At 39.9% G+C, this 25,613-nt stretch overlaps 1 protein-coding gene across 11 annotated transcripts in view; it reads right to left on the reverse strand.

Annotated features, from left to right (window-relative positions):
* Nucleotides 1-14,206, reverse strand: part of ARHGEF38 (Rho guanine nucleotide exchange factor 38) — a 134,117-nt gene extending 119,911 nt beyond the window's left edge. For all 11 annotated transcript variants that reach the window (XR_014813252.1, XR_014813251.1, XR_014813253.1 and 8 more), the window contains exon 1: nt 13,863-14,206. Coding sequence is in view for 2 of the 11 variants with exons in the window: in XM_021101708.2 (XP_020957367.1) it covers nt 13,863-14,058 (196 nt within the window). In the remaining 9 variants the exon portion in view is untranslated. The remainder of the gene's footprint in view (nt 1-13,862) is intronic.
* Between the last annotated feature and the right edge of the window lie 11,407 nt (nt 14,207-25,613).

Genomic DNA, 25,613 nt, shown 5'->3' on the forward strand with positions numbered 1-25,613 from the left:
AGTATACATAGTTGGGAAGTATATCCGCACATAGTATATGCAAGTGAGAATATGAGAAGGCTCTTTCTACACATGATGTGATTAGAGAACAGGAAAGGTTATCAGGGCTTAAACAGAGACATGTACATAGACAAGAATACTTTGAAAATAAGATCAAATTGTGGTTTGAGTATTTTGTTTGGGATGATTATAATTGTTGTTAATTTGTATGTAAGCATAAGATCATGTAGAAAAAAAGATACAGAATCTTAGGGTCTCTGGTAGTTTATCCCAGTTCAGAATCTTATTTAAGATTCACCAGAAAAAATATTATATGTTAATTATACTCTGTTGTTGTAAAATCAAATACATTAAACAATTTTTTCTTGCAGCAACAATACCATGCACCTTCAATTTTGTCAGAGAGGTATTGACTTTTTGTTTTCTAAGAACTTACTCAGGAAATCTAATTTACATCTTAATTTAATACTCCACTCCTACACTAAAATGCTTAGAATAAAGAAGCAAACAACCTATAAAATTATAACTGCAGTATTTTTTAAATATTCCATTAATTTTTGATATTTTAAAAAGCATAGCATTGTTATAACAGAATAACCATCCTTATGTCTGATTAGTGTGACATTAAGAGGCCAGTCAAACTCTAGGAGAATATTTATTTTCAAGTACATTATTTCTATTTTTTGATGTATAGACCTTGGTTTATTTTAAAAAGGAGAAAATCACTCCACTGAGACTCCTTAATTAGGCCAGAACAAAAATAATTTCTTTATATTTGTTTATACGAATATAAGATTCCATTTCAAGAGATAACCAGTAGGTCCGGCAGGACAGGTACGTGTCCCTTTTGTATGCCTTTGCTAATGAAGGCAGAATTGTAAAGGGCGATCAAGAATACACACAATATGGAGGAGGGAAATATGAGATATGATAACAATTAATAAACAATTTCCTCGTCTGAATTAGATCCATACCCAAGATCTGTGACCTTGAAGTCAGTGATTAGGACCTGGCTTCAGAGGCACCCATCATGGAGAAGGGCCTCCTGTATCCATTCAGATGTTCACTGCACACAACTGCCACACTATCCGTTTATTGTTCATTCACTGACTCACTCATTTCCATGACAAACAGCATTACTGAGTACAAGCCAGCCTTTTCCTAGGTGCTGAAGATACAACGGTTCCTGTCCTTGAGAAGTTTAACCAAGTGACAGAGACATTGACATACAAATAACAAATATTAGCAAAGTATACAGGATGTGAACCTAAAAGGTATTTGGGGTGTAGTGACTCCGAAAAATAGACTTGAAAAGGTAAATAGGAGTTTATAAAACCACCAGGCTGAGGAAATAGGTATCAAAGCAAGACAGTCTGAAGTAAAACCATCTCTCAGGCCAGAGGTGGAAAAGGTTAAGAGTCATGTTATGAGAGAACTTATATCCATTTTAATGTTACAACATGGGGTCTCCAAACTTTATTAATTTTTCCTTTGGCTGAACCCACAGCATATGGAAGTTCCCTGGCCAGGGAGCAAATCTAAGCTGCAGCTGTGACCTGTGGGACAGCTGCAGCAACACCGAATCCTTAACCTATTTGGACAGGGTGGGGATCGAACCCACACTGCCTCAGAAACAACCCTGGCTCCTTAACCTGCTGTGCCACAGTGGGAACGGCTATTTTTTCCCATGATAAAAATACAGAACTTAAAATTTACCATGTTAACCATCTTTAAGTGTACAATTCAGCTTCCTAAGTACATTCACATTGTTGTGCAATCATCACCATTATCCAACCCCTGGACCCATGAAACACTAACTCCCTTCTCTCCCTTCCCCCAGCCTCTGGCTACCACTATTCTACTCTTTGTTTCTATGTGTTTCACTATTCCAGAAACCTCTTTTAGGTAGAATCCTATAATACTTGTCTGTGTCTGACTTCTTTCACTTAGCCTCACGTCTTCCAGACTCATCTCTGTTGTAGCATGTGTCAGAATTCCATTCCAAACTTTTTTCATCATGTGTCAATTAAGCTGTTTTGAGCAAGTATGTCCACTACCTAATAGTGTTAATGTATCACATCCATTATAAAGAAGACACAAAAATTGGAGTTCCCGTTGTGGCACAGTGAATTAAGGATCTGGCATTGTTTCTGTGGTAGCTTGGGTTCTTTTCCCAGCCTGGCACAGTGGGTTCAGAAAGGGTCCAGCATTGCTGCAGCTGTGACATAGGTTGCAGCTGCAGCTCAGATTTGATCCCTGGCATGGGAACTTCCATATGCCATGGGTGTGGCCAAAAAAATGCACAATAGATATTTTCAAAGGATAAAACTAAAAAATTAGCTTATTTTTTCCCTTCATAATGAATCGACTTGAAAACTCTCTGGGCTGCTTGTACCTCTCTTTGGATACCACTGCTAGAGAATATGGAAAATCATTGAGGAGTGTTAAGCCAAGGAGCAATAGGGTTTGACACTTTGTTCCATCAAACATCCTCCTCCTGTAGTGTGCTCTGCAGTTAGTGAGGAGGAGCAGGTTTCAAAGACTAAATAAGTAAAATCATTAGGTTTGTATTTTTGGAGTGGAATGTTCTAGCGAATCTGTGACATGGACACCTTATTCATTGCAAGTGCAAATCTTTCTAACTCCAGTCCGCATAAAACATGTCATTGCAAAGTGTAAAATAACAACTATTGCTGGTCACTGTTGATTTTAAGATGGCAGGTGAATGTGCTGGTAGCACCTAAGGGACTCTTGATATTTTTAAGTATTGTTCGAAAATTTATCAAAATCAATCTATTCCTTAAAAGCAAACCATGAAAGAGGTGCTACTAAACACTGGGGTTAAAACAATAAAGCCTGCATAGTGGTTGAAAAAGCATGGACCTTGGAGCCAAGCAGACCTCAGTAAAACTCTGACATCACCACTTGCTAGTTGTACAACGCTGGGCAAGTACCTACACCTCTCTTAACCTTCATTTTATTGTCTGTAAATATTTGACAAGAACTTCCTAGCAAAGTTGTTAAGAACATGAAATGATGTAATGTACCTCTGTGCCTAGTACAAATGCTCAGTTGCTGTGAGTACCGTATTTTTCATCTTTGAAACCCAAATAGGGAAACCAGTTTTGTTCCATGTACTAGGACATGTTCAATCCCTTTGTCTGGAATGCCCTCTGTCCCCATAAAACAGCCAAATTGGACATCAAGGTTCAGATTTCAGTGTCTCTTATTTTGACATTTTAGAGGTAAAAATTAAGCTTTTTCCTCTTATCAATTCCTGTATTGATTTACTTGAATCTCTCATATAATAATAACTACTAATTGGGGATGGGTGCTATAATGAGCTGGCCAGTTTCCCTTCAGGAATAAAAGACTTACTGCCCCCATCACTGGGAGTGTCACCAGCAGACAGGTCCTTTTCAGGGATTGTCTCAGTTGAGAGCAGCTTTCAGGTCATGCCTTCTTCTCAAGAGGGCCCCAGCCAAAAACTTGAAGGATGACATAAGGCCCCCAGTCCCTCACACTACTAGGACAACTCCAAAGGATCATTATCTCATCTTCAGATAGGCTGCTTAGAATAGGCTAAGCTTTCCTCTGAAATCAGATCGAAATACAACCACTCCACCCCCACCCCACCCCCCACCAATCCTCTGCCCTTCCCTTCTCTTTTCTAGGTGGTGGTCATAAGAATGTTCCCTAATAAACCTTCTGCACCCAAATTTCCGTCTCAGAACCTGCAACCTAGGAACCCAACCTGCAGACTTAGCTCAGGCACTTGCAGCTACAATGACTAGTTCACTGCCTGTTTCACTGTTTCTGGTTTATTTTTATGTTCTCAAGATCTAGTTAATACCTGGCATATATGAACACCTAAGAATGCTTGTTGAGTAATAATAAATTCATTAAAACTGAGTTATCAGTTTCTTTGACCAAGAAATTCTATTTTCGTGTTTAATTAAGGTTATTTATTTATATTCTCTCTTTTTTACAGAAAAAGAAATTAGAGGAGTTAACTCAAAAATTGACTCCAATTGTAGTGGGGAAATGGGAATGACAGAATTATAAAAGCCAATATACCTATGATAAGGATCAATGTAGTTGTAATTAGACATTGAATATTTTTAAATCATTGAATACGTAGTCTTTGAGCTGAGCATCTACCGTATACCAGGCATAGGTTAAGTGCTATAATAAGACTAAATCTCTACCTCTGTGGAGAATTGTATTCAAGTGGAAGAAAGAGGCAAAAGCAGAACAGCTTAGTTCCAGGGAGTAGTAGGTGGTACGAAGTTCACTGAAGGTGATCAGAAAACACCACCCCCAAAATATGCCACTTTGGCGTGTTGATTGCTTTGAGCTGGAGGCAGTTGGGAAAGGAAGGATTGAGGAAGGCTCTATGCCCTCCCCCTTTCTACCTGAAAGAAAACCATATATTCCCTGTAAGGAAATGCCTGCCCTGTATCAGGAAGAGAGAATTCTTATTGCTGGAGATGGAGAATTGGCATCAAGATGAGTCTGTACAAACATTACTAAAATAACCCTCACATTCCTGTGCACTGTACCACAATTTAACTCCCCTAGTTCAAACTCCCTTTTCCTCTCTCTTGCCACAGTTCCACAACTTATCACTCTTTGTTAAAATGGTATATAAGCCCCTGGGTCCATCTGCTTTGGAAATCTCCCTTCTTTCCATGAAGACTTCTGTGCCAAGTAAAAATAGGAACATCAAATAAAATGTACATGCTTTTCCTTCAGTAATTCTATCTTTTGTGAGTTCCACTCACAGGTCCCAACCACAGAACCTCAGAGGATAAAGGAAAAGTCTCTCCTCTCCTACACCGTCATAAGGTAGGATGATTAGAAAGGACTCTCCCAGTAGATGAGCAGAGGTCTCAGTGATGAGAATCCACTCTTGGAGAGATTTGGAGGAAGAAACTTTAGGTAGGAAAAGCAGCTAATATAAAGGCCAGACACTGGTAGAAAAATAGTCTAAGCTTCAGGCAGCTAAATACAATAAATTGCTTATTTTCATCTGGAAGAGGGATGTATACTAATTCTTAAGAGGAGCCAAAGTTTTTTCACAAATAAAACTGGTTAGCAGTGAAAGAGGTAAACAATGCTTTCATCAGCTATTTCACAACAAGGACAGATGCAGAAATCTGTGACAGCTTTTGCAGTGACATTAGAGATCTAACATCAAGAAGCGTTTGGGAAAAACAACTCCTGTGAGGGGTACAAAGGCTCAGCATACTTAGAGCAGCAGCTAGATGATATGACTTTAGGTTTTCTTCTTTAAGTAAGAGCTAGATGTCAGATTGTTAAGATCATACTACCAAGGGCCTCCGTTCACATATCACAGAATATTCCTTTCTTCTCTGACTCATTAATCAAAAAAATAAATTGGTAAGAACAACCTAGGACAAAGGTTTTTAATCATAACCCTATTTTCCTGCTGCAGTTAAGACTCACAATTTAGGCTGATTTCATCAAATTCTATTGGAATATCACCTACCCAGATAGAGCTGCTTGTTTCTGGTATAAAATTCAATTCTCTTCATTTGCAAATGCATGCACCACCACCACCACCACCCATGGCTATAAAATAGGGGATTTTGGATGTATATTAAGTTTTATTGTCATGCAAAAAAAATGACAACACACTTAAAAATAAAGAAATAATGTCAAGATAGCCAAGGAAGTGGGGAATGGAGATAATTAAGCTATTACAATGGGGCGGGTTTGCGTCACCTAACTTTGCAATTTTGTTTCCTGACAATCAAACCAAAAGATGGCCTTTATAAGGCAGCAACAACACTCCCGCAGAGGGATGTCACAATAATTTCAAAGGAAGAGGAGTTCCCATTCCTGGAAATGAATCTGACTGGCATCTATGAGGATGCAGGTTCCATCTCTGGCCTTACTCAGTGGGTTAAGGATCTGGCATTGCCAAGAGCTGTGGTGTAGGTTGCAGAGCAACTTGGATTTGGCATTACTGTGGCTGTGGTGTAGACCGGTACCTACAGCTCTGGTTAGACTTCTAGCCTGGGAACCTCCATATGCCACAGGTCCAGCCCTGAAAAGATAAAAAAAAAAAAAAAAAAAAAAAAGAAAGAAAAAATTATAATAATTCCAAAGGAAGAATATGCATTCCAAAGTAAGGTCAGGTTTTATCATAGCAGCAGAGAAATGTCATCACATCCCAAAGCACATATTGTAACTGTTAATGTGTTTTGACTTCTCATTACTAATAAACCATACGGATAAAATAGCTACTAAGTCAATGAATGAGATGTGTTCTATTCTGCAGCTATTTAAAGTATCTGTGATCAAATCCAAACTCTACCTCCTGAATGAGTTCAGGATATGCCACCCTGAATTTGCTGCTTTGGTACATTGGTTCTTGTGAGCTGAAAGCACTTGAAAAGCAGCAAATGCTGAGAGAGGCTGTCTCTACACTTCCTTACCTGCCCAAAGACAGACCCTCCAAAAGGAACTCAGGTGTCAACCAGAGACCCTTAACTTCTATCACAGGACAGGAAACTAGAAGCGGACACCACAACCAGACAACCTTTGTCGCCAACTATTACATCTCCCCAGATTCTTCTAAGGGCTCCTTCATCTTTCCTAAAACTCTTTGCTCTGTCCTAAGTGGCCTACATTCCTCCTCCCCTTCCCCTATTTAGATACTGTATGAGCTCTTTAATCTTACCTTTTTTGAGGTATTCATTTCTTTTTTCCTGTGATGCCCCCCGCATATAATATTTAAAATTAATACACGTATATGTTTTCTCCTATTAATTTGCTATTGTTCGTTTATTTCATAGACCCAGCTATTTAACATAAGAGGGTAGAAGGAAAGGCATTCCTCCCTTACATTCCTATTTTTTCAGTGATAAAATCAGAACTGAAAAGGTGCTGGTTTCAAATAACAACGTGTGAAAGCCCCTGGCTGACCTAGCAGCTGGTGGATGACAGTCACTTGGTCTCCCCTCCCCTCCCCTTCCCTTCCCTCCAGCTCTAGTTCCCTACCCTTCTCTTCCCTCCCCTCCCCTTCCATCCCCTCTCCTCTCCTCCCCTCCCTACTCTTCCCATCCCTTCCCTCCCCTTCCCTCCCCTTCCCTCCCCTTCCCTCCCCTCCCCTTCCCTTCCCTTCCCTTCCCTTCCCTTCCCTTTCCTTTCTTTTTCCACACCTTAGTAGAGAGGTGCTCTATCCTGAGCATAGCTCCCAGCCATAGCAGCCTCCCTCGTGGGGCCTGGAGCAAGCCTGCTATTGGAGGCCAACCTACCTTTTCAACATATTTAAAAGTTTGTGAACCATGCTGGTGAAAACTTTTAAATAAAATGGGTTCTATCCTTCTGTCTTAATAAATATACCTTCATAACAATCCTAGAAGGCAAAGTTCTAGTTTAGATTTCTCAGGTCCCCCAGATTTTCCTGCCAAAGTCCTATATCTCTACGTGTCCCTCTGCCCTCTCTCTTCTACCCACAAGGGGTCTGTGTGAAGACCCCAGCATGGCCAAGCTCCAGACACACCCCCATAACCAACTGGTCCTGAGGCCAAAGGGCATGCACACCAGCAACCACACTGGCCCTGAGGACAAAGGGATTGGGCAGAAGTCCCAGTAGGCCTCGGAGCCAGTTACTGGGGCCTGTTGAATAGAAAATTCCATGGTCCCAGATGTCCTGTACTTAGACTGGAAATGAAGGTAGGGCTCCCTGGCAGCCAGGATCCTTGGTCCCAAAGACTCCTCATCTCCTTGGTGGAGAGGGGACCACAGAGGGATGCTCTAAACCTCCACCTGAAGCCATGTCTCACCTGGTTCCCAGGTGATACTGCTCACAAGTTTAGCAATTCTTCCAATAATCCCACCATCACCAGGAAATCAATACCCACAAAACACTGAAGTTAATATGATTATGGAATCAGGAAAACGTTAGTCTATAAAAAGATGTCATTCCCTTTCCTGTATCTATAGAAACAAAGATGAATGTAGCTTGAGTGCTTTTCTTTCACCCATCTCTTCCCCAGATACATCACTGTTTGTGTATTTTAATGTTCATTTCTACTCACGCTTAGCACATCTGAGTTTTCTCTCTTCTTCCTTTTCCTTCCTCTTCTTCCTTCCTTCCATTCACTTCTCCCTCCCTCTTGATTTCTCATTTCATGATTTGGTAAACTCGTTGTTTTTATGGACAAACAATACAATTAGAAGTTGCATTTGCTACCTTTAAGAAAGTTCTACCTAGAGTTACACCAGTTAAACATGGAAGGCATACATGGTCCCATCACAATGTGGTAGCAGTGGAAGAGCTCAAACTTTCCTGATTTCTGGGGCTCACCCTTTATTTGATTCAAACAGGTCCTTGAAAAACTGCAAAATGCCTTCTTGAAAAAGAAGGAGAGTAAAATATCCTGCCTCTTTGTGGTTTCCATGCATGCGATGACAGAGAAATTACCTCGCTTTACAAAGTGCCTTGACTTTTATAAAGATTTGCCGTTTAAACTATGAAACACACCTTATTTGTACAGGTGTCACATTACTGATCCAAGTACTTCTCATTTCTCTACAGGCAGGTAAAGGGGAAGGAGTTACTCACTGCTCAAAGAACCAACAGGAACAAAAAGGACTCAAAGCACCAGAGTAGACAAACAACTGGACATTTAGTTTTATTCCACCCTTCACTACTTCTTGAACCAAAAAAATCACCAAATCTTCCAGTGTTAACTGCTCCTCCTGCTCACTTACAAATTAGTTTGTATTCTTAAAAATCATTACAAATTAAATATTCTCACACTCTGACCAAGTCTAACTTATTCTTTGAGCCATTTTTCCTCATACTGCAAAATATGTAATTCTGTATAAAGTCTATGCAGGAGAGTGGTTCATTTATTACCACTATAGTAACACCATTTCAGGCTTTTATAAAAACAACCAATCAGTCCTTTCATGATGACAATGATATGATAGCCTTTGCAAATAAAGGAAGCACCACGGACCTATTATGAATTGGAGATGTGAGTTTTGTATTGTTGTGTTATCTGCAACTGTGATGATATTTTACCCACCCACTCTCACTCTTTCGCCTGATACTAAATAAGCAAAAATATGCCTTGGCCAAAAAACTCACCAGAGGCTTAGTGTGGCCACAGAGGATAAAAGTAACTGAACAACTATCTTAGTCGGTTTGGGCTACTGTAACAAATATATCATAGACTGGGTGACTTAAACAAAAAACATTTATTTTTCACAGTTCTCATAGCTGAGAAGTCCAAGATCAAGGCTCAAGGTGCTGGCAGATCCAGTGTCAGATAAGAACTCCCTTCCTGGTGAACGGATGTCTGTCTTTTCAAATCCTAACATGGCAGAGAGCAGAGAGAGAGGGACAAAAATCTCTCATGTCTGAAAAGGGCACTAATCCTATTCACGAAGGCTCCACCCTTATGACCTAATTCCTCCCAAAGACCACCCCCTCCAAATAGCATCACACTGGGCATTAAGCTTCAATATGCGAATTTGGGGGAAACATAAACATTCATCCCATAGAACCCACATTGGAAAGAAAACAATGATGTCACAATACCAATCATATATGGTTTTTAGAAAAGGCTACCGAATGTTGATCAATAAACTTTTAATAAAAAGTTTCAGTCATTTCAGAAATAAACCACACACACACACACACACACACACACACGACTAAGTGTATATTTACGTAGATGTATTAAATAGAGAAATAATCTACATATGCACAGTCACTTGTGCAGACCTATTTAAATGAGGCACACTTCAAATACAGAGTTCACAGAGAATCATATATAAAACCATTTCCGAAAGGAAAGAATTTTAGCAACCAGCCAGTAAATTTCCTCTGCCTGATCATGCTCCACGGCTCCCGGGAGAGTGGCAGAGGGGCCGAGCTAGCTTGGAAACTACGATGATGTAGCTTTCGTTGTTGTGATTGGAAGAAGAGCACTGGAATGAGGGATGGTCTGGTGTGCTCTAGAAACAGAAGCAGGAATGAGATAGGCTTCTACTAAGAATTATTTGCCAGATAGGCCATTCTATACACTTTTACCTCTGATTTATTTTTACTAAAGAATCATCTTTATCAATGGAGACATGTATCATCACAAACGAAAATACAGGGCTCTTAATTCAGGCCTTAACATCTTTTCTCACACTGGTTCCCTGCCTAGACCAGATGGTTCAAGTCATTCATTCTATTTGAAATTTACTGAGGACTTGCCGTGTGCTGGGCAAGATTCTAAGTGCAAAGATGGAAGAGTTAACAAGACAGACAGGGTCTCTTTCATGGGTAGGGGGATGAGAGATGGGAGAGGAAGTGGGTCAGTAGTAGGCAATCAACAAGAAAACAAACGGAGTTCCCCTCCTGGCGCAGCAGAAACTAATCTGATTAGGAACTATGAGGTTGCAGGTTTGATCCCTGGCCTCACTCAGTAGGTTAAGGATGTGGCGTTGCTGAGAGCTGTGGTGTAGGTTGCAGACATGGCTCGGATCTTGTGTTGCTGTGGCTGTGGTGTAGGCTGGCAGCTGTAGTTCCAATTCAACCCTTGGCCTGGAAACCTCCATATGCCATGGGTGCAGTCCTAAAAAGCAACAAACAAACAAACAAAACCTCAAGAAAACAACATAATTGCAGACAGAGATAAGCCCAATGAAGATGTTAAAATACTCCCTTCTTCTCATTCTGCACCTTCTCCCCATTCCCCCTTATCATCTCTGAACAGCAAAGTTTTCTAACAACCTCCCCACCCAACCCTGAATACACCTTCTCCTCCTTCTGTGGACACACTGATCTCACCTCTACCTCCATCCTGCCCCTTTATTGCATTCGTTTACCTATCTTATCTTTCCCAATGAGACTTCAGGCCCCTTTGGAGCAAAGGTCAGACACTTTTTCTGAATGATTTTGCAGTTGTAGTTCTTGGCATATATTTCTTTTTTCTTTCTTTCTTTTCTTTTCTTTTTTTTTGTTTTTTTTTTTGTTTTGTTTTTTGCTTACCATATAACATATTCTGCAGATACCAGTTAACTGAAATCTGTTGAAGAAATAAAAACGCCACTAACAGGCTAGCATCAGATTATTATTGTACAATTTAAGCCTTAGTAGAATGACCATGTCGGTGTGATCACACCCTTTTACAAAGATTGTGTGATATTCTCATAAGAATATCTTATCTTAATTAGTGGCTCTCGTCCCCTGTACCAGCTTTTAAAAATTACAACTTAGGATTCGCACTGCTGAAGTGACGTCGGTCAGAAATTGAATTGAACAGGTAGACTGTGTCGTTAAGAAGCAAGCCCAGGGACACTGAGAAAAGATCTCATATTTCCCAGAACCCTAGAGAACTTGCTTGCAGAGACAGAGAAATAAATTGTATAACTCAGAGAGCAACACAGCCCTGAAGGGAAACAGAAGAAATAATCTGAGGCTGCTTTCCAGTGTTGGAAAGCACGCTGTGACCTCACGATGGCTTCGGGCCATCTGTCTGAGGGCTCTAACTGGCTCAGGTCTTTATTTAATGCCTCCTAGGGAACTGCTGGTTCCAAGGTAGGCAGAGGAAAAACTCTTGGCATTGCAGTAATAAAGACCCTCTTAGGGTGATTTAGGACACATCTGCATGATAATGGATATAGCACAGACCCAAATGCAAACTGTAGAACTGGTTGTTTGGAACATTAATGAGAAAATGCCTTATGGTCTTGCCAAAACAGTTACAGTAAAGTCATACTAAAAGCTCTATTAGGCATTAGATGTCAGACTTGGATTTTATTGAGGTATATCTAAGAAATGTTCATTATTAGGAGGCCAGCCTATCTTTATAGGTCTGATACGCTCCTCAGCACTCCCTGATGATTTTTCTAGGAGCATGGATTAACTCCGGAGTCTTTCCTTCCACCTTCAAAGACAGGATCCAACAGATCCCAGGAAAATCACAAATCCTTTGGAGTACGTAAGAAGCCTGAGGTCTTCTGCAAAGTAACCAACAAACATCTACTGTGTTTTGTGGCCATAGACATATTTTTTTTTAGTTAAGTTTAAGAAGCGAAGAGCAAAAAGTACTTCCCATTTTTATTTTGCTAATGGAAAATCTGGATCAAAAAGATGCTGAACTGGTGAATCTCGGAAGAAACCTGTTATTAGAGATAAAGCAGTGGGCTTTTCCTGAATTTCTTATATGTGGCCTCTTCATTAAAGGACAGACAAGTGTTGAAATAGATTAGTAGTAGCTTAGTAAATTTGGATTAATAAAGGGCAAATCCTCTTCTATCATTACTGTACCACCGTTCCTAAAATTAAAAATAACTACTATTTATGGAACACATGCCATGTGTCAGCCAAAATAATAGGCATTTCATGTGATTATCCAATTTCATTCTTCCACCAGCATTATGTGTTATCATTATCCTACTTTCACGGATAGCGAAACGGAAGCTCAGAAATTTAAGGTAACTTGCTCAAAGTCTTTTAGACAGTAAATCGAAGAACCAGGATGTGAAACCAAATGTGTGTGACTTTAAATTTTACATTCTGGAGTTCCCACCAGGATGCGAGTTCAATCCCTGGCCCAGGCACAGTGATTCTGGCCCCGGGAACTTCATATGCTGCAGGGAGGCCAAAAAAAAAGAGAAAAATAAAATGAAATTTGCTTTCTTTCCGATGTATCCATGGGCTTGAGAAAAAGTAATTTCAAAGCTCAAACAATACCCCTTCCCCATTTAAAAAAAAAAAATCCATTGCATTTTAATCCTGAGCTATCAGGATTTTTTAAAAGCATTAACTCATAGTAGGAATCTTTTAAGATTTAAGGTTAAATGCATTTATCTTATTTAATTTGATTCATTTGCATCACTAAAGCGAAGCACATTTTTTGAGGAAAGAGACCTGCTAACTACAAGCTTGTTCTGTTGGTTTTTCTAGCCTCATGGTAGTTTTTCAGTCTAGAATGACAGCTCATGGTGGGACTGTGAGAGCTCAAACACAGTGTGCTTCAAAGCGGGAGAGTCAGGTTCTGGAGGATCACATAACAGGTACTGCAGTGGCTACTTAAAACATTGCACAATATCCACATCAAAATGAAGTTTACTAGAACAAATGACCTTCAAGAGAAAGGGAGAAGAAAAAGAGAGGGTAGATGGGAAGGGATAGAAATTCAGGGCCTGAAACAGGACGTGTTGTAGTAACTGTGCCAAATGATCTGACGACCATCACAAAATAAACTGCAGCTATTTCCTCAAAAGGCATTCAGTCGAGGCATGCTAAACCTCTCTTACCATATTTGGATGTTATTCGATTTACTCTAAAGGAACGAACACCTATGTGATTTTCAACAAATCCTTTATACCATCCGATGACTAACATGCCTTATTTTTCGCAGACATGATTGTAGCTTCATGCCCCCATTTAAGATAACCAGGATCACAGCTCAGCACAATTACCTAGATAGATCTCACGGTGTGACATCTCACACCTATCTATTGAGATAAACTATCTTTTGCCCGTTTCTAAATCATTTGCTTTCTGGTGCTTCCCACTTCTTAAATTGGGTGGAGGAGGGAACAGGAAGGGGAGGAGGTAGCCAAAAAAAGGACAGGACACGCTTCCGAAAAATTTAGAAGCATTGGTTCTTTAACCATGGAAGTATAATAAATTTATCCTGTAATTTGTGGATTACACTTACTTTCATTTTCTTATTTTCTTACTTTCCTCCTTATAGAGGAGGTGCTATCTGATTTTCTCCTCCACCTTGAGTGTTTTCTTTGCAAATAGAGGAGTTGGAGGAAAAGATCTGGGAGTGCAGTAACCTAATGGGAGCTGTAGGTTTCTTGGAGGTTACCTTGTAATTTCTGGTTGTACTCGGTCCTGTCGGACTGGCTCCTCCTCAAGGTACCAGAGTGGTCCCCGGGAACACTGCTCTCAACTGCAGTGTCCGTCTTCCTTCTCTCCAGCATATAGAGCCTGGACCTCAGGAAGGGGAGATTCTTTTTCCTGGTGCCCATGTTTTCTTTCCCGGGGGCTTCTTTGGGCTCCATCGAGGCAGAGACCAGCTCAAGAGGCCAGGGGGCAGCGGCTGGCTGCCCACAGCTGGCCTCAGGGTGGAGGTTAAAGCCACTGGCCTGAGCAGGTTAACTGTCCCCTCCTAAGTCATCGGCTTCACTTCAGGGTTACCTGACTGTGACTGCCACCTCTGGAGTCCCAGGGCTCCACCCCTATGAGGTCATTCTTTTTTATGCCTAGAATCCTACAGGGGGAAGCTGCCACCTGTTACCTGAGAGACCTGCCGCACTGAGCTAGGCAAAGCAGGGACTGCGCTGTCACATGCAACGGAGGCAAACAAAAATCCCATTGTGTGGGGCGAGGGGTGGGGGCGGGGGAAAGGAAAGAAAGAGAACAGTCAAGGCGGGGAGGAGGGGAAGCACGCGTGTGTAACCTGTGGCTTCTGGGTTCAGTGTGCGCCTCTGGGTGTGCACAGGTGCGCTGGGACGCAGGCGCGCTGTGGTGCTGCTGCCCCCAGGCAGAACTGTGTGTGACTTTCAGCTGGAGTCACCCGCACGTGACCGCAGAGCTCGAGAGGGGCCAGGAAGAATTTGCATTCGCATCACAACAGTGGAGACAGTCCTTTTTAAGGAGTACTGTGCCTCGCTTAAGGCCATGCTTTCCGCCTCTAAATGCAACATTCAGAGACGGTTTACGAAAATCGGACCTGCCAAACCCTGATCGAAACAGAACTTTGCACTGGAGAGGGATCTGGTGCAAGGCACAAGGAGAGGGACTGTCCATAGAGGCCAAAAACCTTTCTGATTTGTCCCTCTCCACGTGCTGCCCTTGCCTGAGATCAGCCTTCTCACCGTCCCAAGCCGGTTCTTCTGAGTTCTGGTTCTAGGGAAAATAAGCTGTGAGTCTGCCGTGTGATTTCTTTAAGATCTCCACCCGGTCCCTTTCATAGATGGAGTGCACGAAAAAGGCAGCTCACCTTGGGAAAAGAAGAGGAGAAAAAAATGTTTGAAACTATGAAGAGACACGTAGAAAGTGGAAAGGCTAGGGGGCAAGGATTAGGGGGAGGAGAGGGGAAAGGCAAATAGTGGTGGGCCTTGCATTAATTTTTTTTGAAGTTGTTTTTCCTCGTATTTACGGAGATTTCTCAAGGGGGGAAATTCTCGGGAGCTCTGGGAATGTGCCGAGTGTTTTGTGCGTCCTTGTTAAAGAAAAGAGAGACCCTCAGGAGGAAAACAGTTTCTTTTTTACTGTAAAGGAACTGCCAAACTCTAGCTTTGTGCTGCCCGTTTTGAGTCATTAGCTCTTGTTAGACAAGGTTTATAAATGAGGAAAAAAAGAGATAAAAACATTTTCCTCACTCAGAATGTGTGGGCTGAATACAATTTGCATAATTATCTGAAAAGATAAATGACAAATCTTCACCCACTATAGAGACATCTATATATATAGCTTGCCATATTGAATGGCTTTTATTTAATATAACTGATAGTCTTTTTTTAACAAGCCCTTCCAAGTACATTTAGTGTGGCTTTTCAAGACACATTCACCACTAAAATGTACAATGAGCTTTTTTATTCACATTAAAAATATCTCAATTGTATTCTTATATATATATATAAGATATATGTGTATATGACATGTTTGTGTATATTTACCTGGTTACTAACAGGCATGGAGCCTTAAGATATAGGACTACTGCAAAATTGTGCAATTAAATGTACAGAACTTATAAGAAATATGGGATTAGGCTTAGAGTACTGAAAAACTTTGTCAGTGACCCATAAAAAAAAGATAGAAAACAAAACAAAAAAGCACAGTTTTACATGTGTTAAATGGTTAAGAAATACATAAATGTAGGTGTTCCCATTGTGGCTCAGTGGGTTAAGAAACCCATAAGGATGCAGGTTTGATCCCTGGCCTCCTCGCTCAGTGGGTTAAGGATCTGGCATTGCTGCAAGCGGCAGTGTAGATTGCAAATGTGGCTCGGATCTGGCATTGCTGTGGCTATGGTGTAGGCTGGCAGCTGCAGCTCTGACTCGATCCCAAACTTGGGAACTTCCATATGCCACGGGTGCAGCCCTAAAGAGGAAAAAAAAAAAAAAAAAAAAAAGAAATACATAAATGCTGCAATAAATATGGCACTTTATATTGAAAAACACTAAAGGTAGCTTACGGAAGTGGCATTAGAAGGGTTGCAGCTTGTGAGTCATAGTGAAGCAACAGGAGAAGGCAGTCAGAAATGTACACCACCAAATGTGGATGGGTGTGGCTCATATCTGAAATCAGTCCCGAGACCTGAAATCACTGGTAATCTTGAGGAGTATACATGTGTGAATTTTGTGTATTTCCCTGTGACTCATGGCATCTGAGTACAGTTTTCTGCATTCACCTGGAGTTTCAAGTAGGTGAAGTCACATGTAAGCAAATGTTAAATTGTCTTATGCTCAAACGGTTCCCTGATAATATAAGTTTTGGTGGAATAAATTTAGGTTTTTAAAACAAGCGTTTTAGCAGAATTGACTTGTAACCTACATTATATTTTAAATGTTTATCAATTGAGAAGATATATAATATGGCTACCACGAATTCAGTAGTAAATAATGCTTTTAAAATTTATTCACAGTAGTCAACTTTAAAATGTCACTTTTACAAATAATAGATAAATTATTTCAAAACAATCTTTGAAATCAATGAATGGGGCAGACCCTGTTAGTTGCTTTCTCAATATTCATTCCTACCACCCCCGACTCCATGCCATTCCTTGCCAACAGAACACTTCCTTTGTTCAAGGAAATATTAGGCTTGGCCAATTATGGTGCTAGTTTTGTGTACTCTTTTCTAGTAATTATTGTCACTAGATATAGCCATGTAATCCCAGTTCTGGCATATGAGACCTCGGTGGTAGTCTGCTAGAATGAGGGGCAGGGTGTTGATTCTGGAAAGCTTTTGCTTCTGTAATGAGAGGTTTGTTAACAACTGGCTTCATCCCACTTCATCCAGACACAGATCACAGATGTAATGCACCCTGTGTCCATAAGAAAAGACTGGAGAACCATAGGCTCTGATAATATTGAGCTACTGAACCAATTCCAGTGGCCATCCACTTTGAGACTTGTGCAATGAGGATGAAAAGGAACCTTCCTTCCTAAAGTCATTGTTAACTGGCATTCCTGTCAATACATTTCTAAGGAATTCAACAGACAGTGCTTGATATAAAATGAATTCGTAATTCTTTTGCTTCTCTCTTTGTCACTGTTTAAGCCAATGTGTTTAGAATCCCTAACATAAAACATGGCTTTGTTTTACTGCTGATAAGAAGAACCAGGCTTGAGAGATTTTGAGTGTTTTGTCACTGGAGCATTTTGCTAGAATATGGATGAGACTGGAGGAACCAGGCCTCTAATTTGTCTGTGCTTTTATATTTTAAAGCACAGACAAAAGTATTTCAATACAAGGATTTCATATTATTTAAATAAAATATTGGTATTAAGACTCTTAATTTTATTGGTAGCAGAGAATAAGCAGTTCATGGTTCATTATTTTAAAGAATACTGGACATTAAATCTAAGACCCAGTTTTAGTTTTGGCTGTGATAGAAATCAGCTTCATGACATGACAAGTGACATAATCTCTCTAGGTCCCAATTTCTTCATCTGCAAAAGTGAAGAGTGAGTTAGTCATCTGTGCTATTCACTGAATATTTGCAGAGTATTGCACTGCCCTTCACCTTTTCAATTTAGGTGTGGCCATGTAGCTTGCTTTGGCCAAAGAATACCGGTTAAAAGTGATGTGTGTTACTTCTGGAAAAGTGTTAAGAATCGGTGTGTGATTTGTTACAGTTTTCCTTCCCTTGTCCATGGTGACTGGCAAGATTCCAGGCAGAGGCTGTTCCATTAGGATGAGTCCCAGAAGAAGGATGACTCCTAGAAGAGCTTCCTGCCTCCATAATGGTTATACAGTTGGAGCTTGAAAGAATTCTTTGTTCCATTAAGCCACTGAGATGTGGGGGTGTATTTTTTTTTATTACTTTAGCACAAACCTAAATTATCCTTATTGATATAGGGTGTATATTAAATGATACATAAAACTTCCCAGTCTAGCATTGAATGATTTCCAGATTCTAAAACCTGGTGTTATTAGATTGTAAAACTCCTAATTCCAAAGCAGAAATCACATCTCTTGAGCAAAGTCATAAATAAATTGGATTGGAACAAGGAAAAGTACAACTTAGTGTAAGTTAGGAACTTTTTATAGGAGTCAAGAAATGCCCAGATTAGAGTGGTTGTGTTAGAGATGGAGAAATATTGATGGATTCAAATGCATTTTAAAAGTTGAATTTACACAGCGTGAATATAGTTTGATCAAGGTAAATGAGTAAGAAGAGGAATGAAGGATGAATTATAGGTTTTAAGGGTGGATAATCAGGAGGTTATTGGTGCTATATGCTAACACAGGAAGAAAGAAGAGCAAGAGGAAGAGGAAGTTGGGTGAGATTGTCAGGAATTCCACTTAGGATAGATTAAGATTAAGATGGCTGTAAAGTATTCCAGGAAAATGTCAGGTAAACTTTGGATTTATAAATCTGGAATCACTATTTATATTTTAGGTGAAAAATTGGGAGTCATCAGAATATACGTAATATTTAAAATCATAGATTGATGAGACCATTTAAGAAGAAAACATATCCAGAAGAGAAGGGCCAAAATCAAGCCCTGAAGAACTCTCAAGTTAGAGATGGGATTAGAGGAAAATCCAGCAAAGAAGGCAGAAAAGAACAGCCATTTGATTCATGATCATTTATATGGGAAAAGAATCTGAAAAAGACTGGATATGTGTACTTGCATAGCTGAATCACTTTGTCATACAGTAGTAAATCAACTGCACTTCAATCAAACTTTAAAAAATGAAGGGGAAAAAAAAATAACCCAGCCATTTGAAGGGGGGAAAAAAACAGAAGAATGTGGTATCACAAAAGTCTGGAAATGAGTTTTTCTTTCTTTCTTTCTTTCTTTTTTTTTTTTTTAAGTATTCTCATCTAATTTTGGAAGCAAGTTTTTCCAAAATGAAGGGGTATACAGTTTGCTGAGAGGCTAAACAAAATGAAAATATAGAATGATTCTTTGAATTTGGCACAATGTTGATCGTGTATAAACTTTTTAAAAGCATTTTCAGTAAAGAGCTAGAGGTAATAGAAGGGACTCCACTAAAGGAGGTAAAGAGGTTGGAGCACATGGGAATAACCTCCTGAAGAAGTTTGTAATAATTTATTATTATTAGACAACTACTCTATATAAGGATTACGCCTAGGTAAAATAATGAGGAAGGAAGACTCATACCCATATTTACAAAATTGGAAACAGGTTCAGAGAAGTTGAGTAATTTTTCTAAGACGGCACAACTCATAAATAATGGAGTAAAGACTCAAACTCAGTCCTTTCTTTGAGCAAAGCCTGAGGTCTTAGCCCCTCTGCTATATGTAAAAGTGCTAGCAAACTGCCTGATGTACAGCAAGCACACACAAATGCACTTTTCTTTTCACCACTTAAGGCATCTAGGAACAATTCTGTATTACTTATCCTTTATTCTTTGGTAAGAGTCTGAGGGATCTGAAACCTCACCAACACCTCAAGTGATTTTCACGCACAGTTAAACTTGGACAATTCCTGCAGGCATTCTCCTTGTCCCCAGTGCCTCTTTGCTCCAATTCATCTTACCCAATGCCTCTTGAATTTCCTTTCTAAACCATAAATCAGTTCGTGTCATTCTTCAGATTAAAAAGCTCGATGGATGGTTTCCCACAGCAGGCAGAAAAAAGTACAAACATGCTCCAGGCTCCAATCAGACTGTCCAGTTTTGTTCCCAGTCACTTACTGTTCTGGTTATTGGTTGCTATGTAACAAATTGCCCCCAACACAGTTGCTTTAGGCAGTGATTGTCATTGTCTTAGTGAGTTGGGAATTTGGGGAAGGCTCAGCTAAGCAGTTGTGGCTTGAGTTTTGCATATCTTTCTAGACGGATGTTGGCAGGAGGTGACATAGCAGGCAGTTGGAAGAGCTGCAGGTTGACCATGCAGCCTTCTCCTGATGGATTCAGTCTCTCTTTGATCTTTCTACATGGGCTACTTTGGGCTTCCTTCATAGTATGGCAGCCTTAGGGACGTCAGACTGCTTACATCATGGCTCAGGGCTTCAAAGGGGAGGATCCCAACAGAACCAGGAGAAACTCTGTCCACCATTATGGCCTATCCTATGAAGTCACAAGTATCACTTCCACTCCCCTCGTTCAAGGGGAGGGAACATAGAGCCCACCTTGTCAAAGTCACATTATAAGAAGAGTTTACAGAAGGGGAGAAATTGCTGTGGCTATCTTTGGAAAATGACCTCCGACTCATATGTACTCATCACATACTTCATACTCTCTTCTCTCTTAAGGCTGATTTTGTTCAGGTTGTTTCTTTCAGTGGGAAGAGCTCTCCCCATCTTGTAAAGTCTTACACATCCTTCAAGACCCAGCTTGGATGTCCCCTCTCCTGTGACATTTCCCTTCTCTCTCCTGAGAACAATCAGTCACATTCTCCTCTGGAATCACATAGCAGGATACCTCTATCATAGCTGAAAGAGCTCTATATATTCTGTGACTTGGTAGATTATGAACTCTTCAAGCTATTTGCCTTTGAAATCTCATGACTAGCAATCGGAGATCCATAAATGTTTGTTGTTGTGGGGGTCAAGAATAGCAGCTTAAGGTCATATGTATCCTACTAATATATGGGGAGAGGCTTAGCTGTCAGCTGCAGTATTTTTTTTTCTCTCTCTCTCTGATTAGTACCTTCTTTCCTAGAAAAGGAAGATATAGATCTGGAAACAAAGGAGAAAATCAGAGAATGTCACTTCCTCAAAGATGAGGTCATTAATGCCTTTGTGAAATGACCATAAAGCCAGCTTTGAGAGCTTGCTATTCAACTACAAATGGTTCATAGTGCCCCTGCTATCTTGTTGCTATGTTTTTATACCCACTGCTATGCTTCCTGAAAGCAACAATTTCTGTTAATGCACTGACCAAGCAGCAGCATATTAATCTCTTCAGCAAACAATGGATGGGAGCTGAGGTTTGGAAGGAGGTAAACCTTCTAATGTTTTTACCCCTTTGACTGAAGTAATTTTAGCAATGACATATGATCGTAGTTGGGCTTTTGTCTCAGCAGTAATGAATCATCCTTTACAAGATCTTTAAGGTTGTTGGGGGTGGGAGTGGGGAAGAATCTATCTCGGGAAAGAGAAGAATCCTTGCAAGTGCCTGGGAGAGGCTGGCTGTGATCCAAACCAGCTAAATAAGCAAGAAAGATTGTCCTTGGAATCTTTGAAAATCATCTATTTAATGATGTCAGGAGCTAAGTCAGATCATTGGGTTCAATTTCCAACAGTTCATGCTCTTCAGGCTTCATTGAACAGTTATTCCAACAGAACAGCAACTCGGGTCAAAATGATTGATACAGGAGAGAAACCAGTCTCATTTCCCAGGGAGAATCCTGATTTCTTTTTTTCTCCCTCTTCCCAATGTCTCCCATCTTTATTGCCTAAAATTTGGGCTTAATTAGTTTCTGAATATGAAACAGAACTATAGGGACTTTTTATTTCAGTTGTAAGCAGCCAGCTTTCCGCTTCTTTTATTATAATTATCTATAATTCAGAAACTATTTATGGAAAAATAAATTCTTAATATTATGAATAAAATATTTAAATTTACATGTCATAGTACCATTTTTTATTGTTTTATGATCCCTTTGGTGTTTATATGGTTTTGGTTCCTTATGACCTTGTTTTCTAAGATGTAGAAATGACAATTTTTCGACTATAGCGACTATTTCTTGGGAAATCAATTAGGAAACTGGTGGGTAAATATTGCCTGTTTTCCATGATCCTACAAGGAAATGCACTTTTTTTTTTTTTTTTTTTTTGGCTGAGCCTACAGCATGCAGAGGTTCCAAGGCCAGGGATCGAACCTGTGCCACAGCTCTGACAATGCCAGATCCTTACCCCTCTGCACAACCAAAGGAACTCCATAGTACCATGTTTTATATGCAGGACTATATGCTACAGGCTCAAAATATGTGGCTATTAAATGGTCTTAGAGATTCAAGTAAAAGAATAATCTTTTGTTCTTCCACCTCTAAGACATTTTCTCTTTTATTTTGCTGGATTTTCATTTGTGCAGAAACCTCTTTGTTGTAAGAGCTCAGTATATTGACTCCAGGCAGATACTTGTGTCTCAGTTTGGAGATGAAAAGCAGTAGCTGTAGGGGAAAAAAAGTACATTTTTAGTGAGCACATAATTACAGTACATTTTACAGTAAGTAAAGTACATTTTTAGTGAGTACAGTAAGGACTCATGTAAATAGCTTAAACTAAGATGTACGTTTTTATGGATTGAGGGACTTTTAGAAGCACATTGGGCCACTGAGCTAATCAGAGACATTAGCCTTATTGTCTATGACTTCTCCAGTTTCTCTGTTGCCGTGGGATTAAACCATTCAGCCCCCCTGACTCAGTTTCTTCACTTTTCCAGACTGAGGTTCAGATCAGGCTCTGCATTTTGTGGACCTGTATTGCTGTTCCTCCCAAGAATATTATTAAATTCAAAATTATAGTATCCATGGCAACCATAACTAGGTCAGTTTGCACTTGGAGTAGCAAATAACATCAGAGCATCTATACCCTTTTCCAACCAGCCTCTGGTGTTTGCAAAACTTCATTAGGCTTCTGAAAGTAAGCGACTTTGTGGGAAAAGGGCATAGTAGCATCTGGGAGACTTATTTTCTTATTTGTGATCCACAAACTCAGAAAACTTCATGCAAATTAGACAATGTGTATACAGTTTTACTTTACCAACCAACATGATTATTTAAATAATGGTTTTAATTGTGAAGTTTAATTATTTCTTTTAAAATCATGTGATTAAGGAGTTCCCGTCGTGGCGCAGTGGTTAACAAATCCGACTAGAAACCATGAGGTTGCGGGTTCGGTCCCTGCCCTTGCTCAGTGGGTTAAGGATATGGCATTGCCCTGAGCTGTGGTGTAAGTTGCAGACGTGGCTTGGATTCAGCGTTGCTGTGGCTCTGGTGTAGGCCGGCGGCTACAGCTCTGATTGGACCCCTAGCCTGGGAACCTCCATATGCCGCAGGAGCAGCCCAAGAAACGGCAAAAAGACCAAAAAAAAAAATGTGATTAATATCTAATAAAAATAACACCTACAGAAATCTTGTAAAAATTGTTGGAGTGATATGGAGATAACTTCTTTCCACTTTGGTCACAGCTAATAATTTTATCCCAAGGCTATTGTGTTCTTATTAAACAAGGAAATAGTCATTGTTCCTTCCCATTCACTGTTCAAGTATTTTTATCTAATGGTATATATAATGTGATATATTTTTATGGAATAAAGCAATTACATTTATGTAAATATCATTTCACTCTTAGGAAAAATCTGAACAGATATATACCTGGACAGGCGACATGGAGGGGAGGCAAGGGGAATTTTCCTTTTTACTTGAAACATTTGAAGATTTCTGTGTTGGACATTTTTAAACAATATACTAGTTACTAAGTTCTTTATAGCACTGAACTCTTTGCGCCCCCTCACCCGTCAAAATACTTTCTCCTCTTCAAATCAGTAAGCCAACAATATTAAGACTAGCTACCATTTATTGAGTACCTACTACATGCATTTGCATACAGTAGCTCATGCAATCCTCAGAAAAACTACAGGAGGCAAATATTATCATTTTTGTTACACAGATGCAGCACTGAGACTGGAGGAAATTATAGCACTTCACTCTAGAACAATGGTAGAGGGCAGGAGTGAGATTCTAGCTCGGGTGATTTTTCCCATTAAAGCATACCTTTTCTTCATAAAAAAGAGTAGTCTCTTCCTTTTCTATAGTCTCTGAGCTGGTGATTCCAAAAGAAAATAATACCTGATTGTCAGAATCAGTGGATATTGAAGTGTATTTTCATCCTTAACCTACATAATTCACATCTTAGGAAACTGAGATCCAAAAAACTTGCATGATTATGAAAGGTCATCCAGTTGGCTAGTTGCAAACCCAGAACTAGAACAGAATCTCTTGATGCCTAAACACTTCCCACAGCATGTTATTAATCTGAACACAATTTCCCTTCTAAGTCATGCTTGTAAGCTCTGGCATAATTTGGCTAGACTCTTGAAGACAAATAGCTCATTTTGTGGGCATTCCTTGCACAGATATTTTCCTCTTCCTTTCTTTGTTGCGAGATATATATACATATACAGAAAGAGAGAGAGAGAGATTAGGAGTAACCCAGAGTAACCAGAGTCAGACTTAAAAACAAATACGCCATTTGATTTTAAATGTGCTAAATTTTGCCCTACTATTAGTATGAATAGTGTATAAACAAAATGTGCAGAACACTTCAGGGTGAGATTATAAGACTAAATCAGAATTGTAAAGAAACAAAAAGTTTTGAGAATGTGAGTAGGTTAAGAAAATAGAAGGAGCTTTTAGAAAGCAGTAATAAGAGAGATTTAGTGAGACCGTAAAAGGAAAGAAAGGAGAAACAGCTCAGAGACTCTTAACTGTGTCCACCCCGAAAGGGAAGTCTGTGCAGGGAAATTCAATAAGCCGACTGTACAACAGGATGGTAGGAAAATCCAGTCTTGGACAGACGATGGAAGGGAATGCTGCTTTAGCCTATTACCAAAGAAAGAAGCTTGATCCAAACAGAAGGAATCTGGACTCCTCTGGCAGGTTATAACAGAAATATTTAGCATACAATTATGGCAAAATGTATGCTTGTGTGTCTCGGGAAGTAGAGGAGGAAAGTAGGGATGCTCAAAAGATAGATAGAAAGATGGGTGTGGCCATTCATGTGATGATTTAGAAAAAAGTCACGAGAAAGCCGGAGGGGAATAGCAACATAAACTTGAGATAAGTTCAATTAACCAAAGTACCTCTATTTACTTTATCTTATCACTTTTATTGAGACTCACGTTGGTGTTAGTGTCATGAAATTGCTTACGCGATTTAAATCATTTATCCTGAAGTTAAATCAAGATGCAAGGTGAAGTCACAAATTTCATCCCTGAGTACTTAAGAAATGCCTGCAATTTGCTGGGCACAGTAGGAGCCCTCCCAGGTGGGGGCGGCGGGGGGGGGGGGGAATAGACCACACTTTCTCAGAATTCTGATTTAGCGGGGGTTGCCAACGGTCCTCAAAGAGCAATGATATGGTGAAATACTCTGTATTTCTGCTGACTTTGGTGAGATTTGGTGAGTGTTGTGACCTTGGTAATGTCAGTCCCATTTGGGGGAATAAACACACATAAACTGTCAAAACCAAACTGGATCTACACCACAACAAACTCTGATTTCCATAATTAATCATTAATCCATGAAATGAAGCTTTGTGTGGGGATTCCAAAACTTTGCATTTTCCTGGAAAGTATGTATCATGTGATTTACTATCATGATGCCTAATCGAACCTTTTACTGCATCACAAAGTGCCTCCCTTTAGTAGACTGATTCAGTGTTTCCCCTTTTGACAATTGCCACAA

The sequence above is a fragment of the Sus scrofa genome, chromosome 8, assembly GCF_054392235.1.
Source record: "Sus scrofa isolate SSC_HxYL_T2T_F1_AM1 chromosome 8, Sscrofa_HxYL_maternal_Yorkshire_Landrace_v2.0, whole genome shotgun sequence".
NCBI classification, from domain to species: Eukaryota; Metazoa; Chordata; class Mammalia; order Artiodactyla; family Suidae; genus Sus; species Sus scrofa.